This window comes from Lampetra fluviatilis, chromosome 10 (genome assembly GCF_964198595.1).
Source record: "Lampetra fluviatilis chromosome 10, kcLamFluv1.1, whole genome shotgun sequence".
Taxonomy (NCBI): Eukaryota; Metazoa; Chordata; class Hyperoartia; order Petromyzontiformes; family Petromyzontidae; genus Lampetra; species Lampetra fluviatilis.
This window is the reverse complement of record NC_136284.1, coordinates 1,656,448-1,664,255: the sequence shown is the minus strand read 5'-3', so window position 1 is coordinate 1,664,255 and position 7,808 is coordinate 1,656,448. Positions and strand designations below refer to the sequence as shown.

Sequence of the window (7,808 nt, the reverse complement as noted above, 5' to 3'; positions counted from 1 at the left end):
ACAGATGCACCCGTCTTCACTGAGACGCTAATTGTGCCTCCAATTTGTACTCTGTGTAATGGCTGACACCCCTGCCTGGCCTTGTGACTTAAAGACCCTTAACTCGCAACTTGATGGTCACGTGACCAAATTCAACACCATCATATCAGGAAGTTCCTGTGTAAGCCCACCCCCATATCTGCCGTGGGACAGAACATGCAGCGCTGCAATTTCTTGCTCACGCCACTGCTGGTGAGAAGGCCTCCATGAGAGGGAGCTCTGGAAATATCCTGTACAGGGCATTTGGCCTACTCTTCCACGCTGGCCATGCATTATCTCACCACACGCCAACTGCCTATTGACTAACCGTGGTGTATTCGTTTATACTGCTGGGTGGACAGAGATGGGCGGATTTATGAGTCTTGCCCATAGTTGCCACTGCCGTGCTGCTAGGAAATCCACTCGGCAACCTCTGGATTGCAGGTCCAGTATTCTCAGCATTACACCCAGGACAATGCATTCATAGGTATGAGCTGAACATTACACAGCTAATGGTGCCAAACAAAATAAGTCGCTAATATATAAGCTGTGGGATGGCATTTCAGAAGCATCCGTGGTCTAAATCGTTAAGGTTCTTGAGCCTTACAGAGGAGTCCATGCTGTGTCAATAGCCCTGACGGTAGATGGCATATTGACGAGCACGCGGACTCAATGTCACTCGTGAAGACACCAGGGTGCATTGCGATGGCTTCTGGAGCACCTGGCACTGTCAAGGAATGGGATCTGCAGAGCAGGTAAACGTCTTTTTTGGGCATTAAACACAATCATTTGCAACACTAATATTTTGATATGTTGATGTTTAGGGTTCATATTTAATATTAGATCTGGCCCATTCGATTATTTAAGTAATCGATTGGTCCAGCGTTTGTCGGTTCAATTTCTTGACCAATCGGATTGTACAAAAATAGTTTGAAATAAAAGTCTTCCCTGGACACGAGATGATAGAAAGGGCTTGGTGACATCATCAGTATGAAAAGCCCAGTCGCACTGGGCTTGGCTTGAAGGGGGTATCTCGCCTTCAACAGGCAGGATGTGGGAGTGGCCCAGTAATCGACCACAGTTATTGGCAGTGTTTATTTGGCTGATCGAGTTCATTGTCGAATGGTCCCAGCTCTGGTTATAATATTCGTGAGCCTGCAATTGTAAGGAGAGAAGCAGACACGTGTGCATTTGTAGGGCTGTTACAGAGAGCCCGTTATGCATGGCAGCCTATGGTAAACAAGCACAGTGGGCGGGGCTACGTCAGTGCACGGGCAGGTGCCCTCTACGACGTCCGCGCTTCGGACGTTACGATCCCCCGGGGCCCCACCCCTCAGGGAGGGGGGGGTATAAAAGGGGAATGTATCGGGGGGCTCGAGAGTGATGTTTAGCTAAAGAAGAGGAGGCGGAAGACGTCTGAGATAGAGCCCTGGACTCCCCCTGGTACGCCGTCCTTATCAGGACCGCGCGGGCTCGAGCCAGTGGCGTGGTACCAGAGCCAGAGCCAGTGCTGGTCTGGACTCTGGGTACCGGGCCCGACTGACCAGTGTCGGGCCAAGATAGCCTCCCCTAGCCCATTAGTGGAGGACTCAGAGGCAGGCTAAGGTTAGCCTAGAGGTGTGTCCTCAGATAGACGGGTGAGGGGGCCGATACCCCCTCAATTGTGTATGTCACAAAGTTGGTATTCAAATAAACAAGTGTGCCTCCAACTCCGGTGTCAACGAGTCATAAGCGTTACTACATCTGGCGTCAGAAGTGAAACAAAGTACGAACATGGATACACGCCGGACGACTCGAGTCGGAGTACCAGGAGCGGAGGACACCGCTGCAGTTGGAGAGCCCGAGACGGCTGAAGATGCCATCGAGCAGCCGGGGCTGGGTGCATCCACGCCACAGCAGCTGGAGGAAGGGGAGCCGTCGACGGAGGGGCTGAGGCAGGCGCACGCGAAGCTGGCCGAGCTGCTGTACGCCGCAGCCGCCATGCTCGATAACATCACACGGCTGGGGGCTGCGGGACCGCCACGAGGCGACAGCAGCCAACGACCACAGCGCCTTCCCGCCATTTCAACGGAGCAACATTTTGAAACTCCCGCCATCGCCGCAGCTGCTGTTGAGGGCGTGGCCGCTCTAAGCATCGCGTCCAACGGCGGGAGTACAGTACCTGCCGCGTCACCACGGGTGCGACCGGCGATGCCATCGCTGCTTCGGGCCGACGCTGAGTCGAGTGAGGGAGACGAGGGAGCGCGATCGTCCTCTGCAGCCGCTGCCTTACATCAGCGACTGCCGCCGCTCAAAGAATTTGTGGGCGAGGAGGGCGACTGGGGCGGCTTCCAGCGGCGCTTCCTCGCTCACCAGGAGATGGCACAGTGGACAGACGCCGAGGCTCTCCGAGCACTGCCAGCACTCCTCGACAGCGACGCCCTCGCCACACTAACATCGGCAACGAAGGAGAGGCGTTCCACGCTGCGGGAGGCGATGCAAGTGCTGTCCGCTGTGTATGGGCCACCATCGGACTGTCGTCAACTCTTTTACGATCGCCAGCGGGGGACGAAGGAGTCGCCCCTGGCGTACCGTACAAGCCTCCTGGCGCTGGCAAAGGAAGCCTTTCTACGAATGGACGACGAGGGGATCGACGCCATGGTGACAGAAAAGATACTTTTGCTGGCGGACGACTTAGACATCGTCATTGTCGCACAGGACGATGCAGAAATGTGCTCCCTCCAAGCGGCCCGTCTCCTCCACGCAAACCTGTCCTCTCAACGACGGAAGGCCAGCAAGGCGGCGAGCGGGCGCGCCGTCGCTGCGGCCACCCTCCCGGCGGAAGAGGTTTGCGCCATCAACCATCGACGGCAGCACGGAGCGGGAGCGCGGGGGGACCGGGCCGGTTCAAGCCATCTACAACGTCCATCGTCGCCACCAGCGCTTCCACGCTGCTACAACTGCGGCATCCGGGGCCACGTCGCCTCGGGGTGCCGCTCTCCTCGGCAGCGCGGGACGACACCTCAACGGGACGCCGGCCCTCGTCACAAGCTCCACCATCATAATCCGGCGAGTCGCGGCACCCCTCACGTTTGGCCCACGCACACGCCCGTCGCACACTTAAACACCGCAGCGAAGGGGGGGCCAATATCGCGTACCATGGCACCAACACGCACCGCTCTGGGTACTCACATTGAACCCAGCCAGTGGTCCGTGTTGGCCCATCGGGTTGTAGCCGCGTCGTCGGGGTCGTCGGCCGTTGTGGGTCACATCGATGGGGTGGAGGTTCGCATCTTGGTCGATACAGGAGCATCGGCGACCATTATTTCGGAGTTGATTTATAACATTCTCCCTGCCCAGAGCCGTCCTTTGATGCCTGTTAATGTGCCATTCTTTGCTGCTAACGGGGGTTCACTTGGCATCATCGGACAAATTCGAGCCCAAATTTGTGTCGGGGATATTAAATTATCTGGGCCGATTTTTGTTTCCTCCTCGCTGGCGGTTCCGTGCCTGCTGGGGACGGATTTCCTGGCCAAAATGCCGATTAGGATATTAATCGACCAGGGATGCATTGAGCTCCCATCGGGCCGACGCATGGCGTTTTTGCCATCCCCCGCTACGAGCCGGACGGCGTTCGCGACGGTGCCGGCGTTCGTAGATAGAACGGTGCGCGTTCCTCCGGGGGCGCAAATGTTAATTCCTTTGAGACTTCGGCGGCCCTTCGCTAAGGGCATTGGGGCTCAAGGGGTTTTGCTGGGACCGTCTAGGGCCGGGGTCAGTGGACCTAATTTACTCCCGGCCCAGACCATAGTGAGAGGGGATGGAGAACCCTTCATCGCGGTCCTCAATGTGGGCTCGCAGACGGTGGTGGTCCCACAGGGGACCGTGCTTGCTCACGCAACGCCGGTGCCCTATGAGGAACCCGTCGCGAGTCATGTCGGCGCTGCCCCTGCACCGCGACCACATTCAGACAGCGATGAAGGGTGGCTCGAGGCGCTTTGCGCGGGATCGACGGACCTGTCAAATTTAGAGCGCCAACGTCTTAAGACACTACTGAGGGAATTTTCCGACGTTTTCAGTCGGGATAAATACGATTTGGGCTGCACTCATCTGCTGCGTCACCATATTGATACGGGTGACAGCGCGCCAATACGCCAAAATCCTTTTCGGTTGAGTCCCGCCGAAAAGGACCATGTCAAATCGGCTGTTGATGACATGCTAGCCGCCGACATAATTTCTCCCTCCAACAGCCCTTGGGGAGCGCCGATCGTCCTGGTTAAGAAGCAGGACGGTTCGTTGCGGTTTTGCGTTGACTTTCGGCGCCTTAATAAAATTACGGTTGCCGACGCATACCCGCTCCCACGGATGGACGAATCGCTTGACGCCTTGGCGGGAGCGCGATTCTTCTCCACATTGGACTTACTTTCGGGATTCTGGCAGCTTCCTCTGGACGATGATTCAAAGCCTAAAACTGCTTTCCGTACTCCGCACGGCCTGTTTCAATTCAACCGGTTGCCGATGGGCTTACACTCAGCGCCGGCAACTTTCCAGCGGTTGATGGAATTGGTTTTGGCTGGATTGCAATGGGAGTCGTGCCTGATTTATTTGGATGACGTCATTGTCTTTGGCAAAACTTTTGAGGAACATCTCCAGAGGTTGCGGGCGGTTTTCCTAAAGATGCGGGCTGCTAATTTGAAATTTAAGCCCCAAAAATGCCATTTGTTACGCGAGTCGGTGCGTTATTTGGGGCACATCGTGGGGCGCTCAGGTATTTCTACCGATCCCGCCAAAACGCAGTGTGTAAGCTCCTGGCCGACTCCCACCTCAGTGGGAGAGGTTAGGAGTTTTATTGGGTTTGCGTCGTATTATAGACGCTTCGTCGCTAATTTTGCGACTATCGCCAAACCCCTACATGCTTTAACATCTAAAGGGGTTCGGTTTTGCTGGGGTCAGGAGGAGGAGGCTGCTTTTTGCTCCCTTCGGGATGCTTTGGTAAACGCTCCTCCCCTGATTTACCCTGATTTTTCAAAACCGTTCTTGCTCGACACCGATGCGAGCAACACGGGTATTGGGGGCATGCTCTCCCAGGTGGTTGACGGCGTGGAACATGTGGTTGCGTACGGCAGTCGGGTGTTGTCTCCAGCGGAGCAACGGTATTGTGTCACCCGTAGGGAACTGTTGGCAATTGTCCATTTCGTCCAACAGTATCGCCCATATCTGTACGGTCGGCATTTCACCGTCCGCACAGATCATGCGGCACTGCAGTACGCTCTGAGGGTTCAACAGCCATCGGGACAATTGTCCCGATGGTTGGAGGTCCTCCAGGATTACGATTTCCAAACCACATACCGTAAGGGCGTTCGCCACACCAACGCGGACGCTCTGTCACGCTTGCCAACCACCTCCGAGTGTGCATGCCTCCTGGGGTCTGGACGTTGCAGGCCTCCAGGGGACACATCGGTACCTGTCTTGGCGGCCGCCAACGACGACGATGCAATGGTTCCTAATTCGATCGAACAACAGGGCAAAGATTCCCTGTTGGGGTTGCCCGTCATTGAATGGGGGCGCCTCCAGATGGAGGATGTCTCCCTCCTCGGGTGGCGACGTCGCGTTGGCGGTGCGGCGGGGGGAAAAAGAGGTGGTTCCGACGCATGGGAAATGTGCCAAGGTCTGCTAATGCATTGGGACGGGAAGTCACGTCGACATCGGCTGGTTGTCCCTACTGGGTTGCGGGGTAGGGTGGTATGGGCCGCTCATGAGCGCCTCCTACACCTGGGGACCCAAAAGACTCTCGCCTTGCTGCAACTTGATTTTTACTGGCCTGGCATGACGAGGGATGTGGGGGATTTGTTGGGATCGTGCCCTCAATGTGCACAACGCAAACCGCCGGCACGGGAGTCTAACCCGCCCTTGCAATCGATCAAAGTGTCCAGGATAAACGAGCTGGTCGCTCTGGACATTTTGGGACCATTCCCCGCCACCCCCAGAGGGAATAGATATTTGTTGACGGGTGTCGAGTATTTTACACGCTGGCCTATGGCCTGGCCTTTGGCCAACCAGTCGGCAGCAGCCATCGTGGAGGCCTTTGTTCAGGGTTATGTCCTGGACAAAGGTGCTCCGGAGAGGCTGCTGACCGACCAGGGCAGAAATTTTTCCGGTAAACTACTCAGACAAGTCTGCGATCTCCTGGGCACAAAGAAAATTCGGACCTCCCCATATCACCCACAAACTGACGGGATGGTCGAACGTTTGCATCGCACCATCTCGTCCATGTTATCACAACAAGTTTCGGACTCACAAACGGATTGGGACCTACAAATTCAGGGGGTCTTGGCGGCGTACCGGATGGCACCCCATGCGGCTACGGGGTTTTCTCCCTTTTACCTCATGTACGGCCGAGAACCAGACCCGCCTGTTCGTGCCCAGTTGCGGATCCCCGTGCCGCAGGGAAAAACTAATCTGGCTGACCACGTTAAATTTAATCTGGACAAATTGACCGAGGCACGGGATGCTGCAATGCAAAACTCTGACCTCCGTCAGAAGGCAAATGAGCGCCTCAGATTGAGTCGAGCGCACATGCTGCAGTGGAAGCCGGGGGACAAGGCATGGTTGCACTGCCCCCAGGTGCCACTGGCAACCTCCTCTAAACTTGTGCGGCCGTGGCGGGGCCCTGTGGAAGTGGTGGAGGTGTTACGTCCGCAGTGCGTGCGCATCAAGTGGGGGAAGCGGCGATGGTTCGTGCACCCCTCCAGATTAAAACCCTTCGCTGCGGTACACAACCCCACTTCACACGCGCGTGGCCAAACGTGTGGGGGGTCGGCCGACTTGCTGGGTCCGTCTCTGTCGCTCTCACCTAATGCCTTGCCGGCTGTGCCACCTTCAGGGGCATCAGGAGTGACGGGCTCACGCCCGATCACCCCTCCTGCGGATACCGAGGGTCACGCGGAGTCAGAGGAATGCTCACCTCAAGACGGACAGTCGCCACCTGATGGTCCGCCACGCGGGGTTACCCCGTGTGAGGGGCCCGCTGCAAGGACGCGCGCTAAAATGCGCAAACTGTTGTGAGGCCGGAAAATGTGTACATAGCTGTTGTGTTTATTGGCTGTTGTGTGGATGGTGTGTTTCCCGCTCCTCGGATGTACATATGTTGGGTTCACCGTTTGTTGTGTGTGCGGGGTGGGTTCCCTGCTGGTTGTATATAAGCTGTTTTTTTTACGGAATTCGTATTTATTCGGGGGGGTGCGACGGGTTGTTTCTCATCTTGTTGTTGTGTCTTGTTCTGGTTCCTGTTATGGTTCAAAAATAGTGAGGCACACGTCAGGGGGTGAAGGCACCTTTATTGTCAAATTTTGTATGTTGGCAGCCGGGACGGCCGCATGCTATGTGGGGGGGAGTGATGTAGGGCTGTTACAGAGAGCCCGTTATGCATGGCAGCCTATGGTAAACAAGCACAGTGGGCGGGGCTACGTCAGTGCACGGGCAGGTGCCCTCTACGACGTCCGCGCTTCGGACGTTACGATCCCCCGGGGCCCCACCCCTCAGGGAGGGGGGGGTATAAAAGGGGAATGTATCGGGGGGCTCGAGAGTGATGTTTAGCTAAAGAAGAGGAGGCGGAAGACGTCTGAGATAGAGCCCTGGACTCCCCCTGGTACGCCGTCCTTATCAGGACCGCGCGGGCTCGAGCCAGTGGCGTGGTACCAGAGCCAGAGCCAGTGCTGGTCTGGACTCTGGGTACCGGGCCCGACTGACCAGTGTCGGGCCAAGATAGCCTCCCCTAGCCCATTAGTGGAGGACTCAGAGGCAGGCTAAGG

At 56.6% G+C, this 7,808-nt stretch overlaps 1 protein-coding gene across 1 annotated transcript; it reads left to right on the top strand.

Moving 5' to 3' along the window:
* The first annotated feature begins 2,719 nt into the window (after positions 1-2,719).
* Positions 2,720-7,388, top strand: LOC144934356 (uncharacterized). The gene is made up of 2 exons (XM_078860041.1): positions 2,720-3,066; positions 6,881-7,388. Exons 1-2 carry the CDS (start codon positions 2,720-2,722, stop codon positions 6,984-6,986), a joined length of 453 nt encoding a protein of 150 aa, XP_078716167.1. The 3' UTR covers positions 6,987-7,388.
* The last annotated feature ends 420 nt before the right edge of the window (positions 7,389-7,808 follow it).

What these genes read in the sequence shown, in the direction of transcription:
- LOC144934356 (XM_078860041.1), top strand. Translation starts at nt 2,720, where the DNA reads ATGCAGAAATGTGCTCCCTCCAAGCGGCCCGTCTCCTCCACGCAAACC. An exon ending in AGCTCCACCATCATAATCCG is followed by an intron (nt 3,067 to 6,880) that starts GCGAGTCGCGGC and finishes TGCCACCTTCAG; the next exon opens with GGGCATCAGGAGTGACGGGC.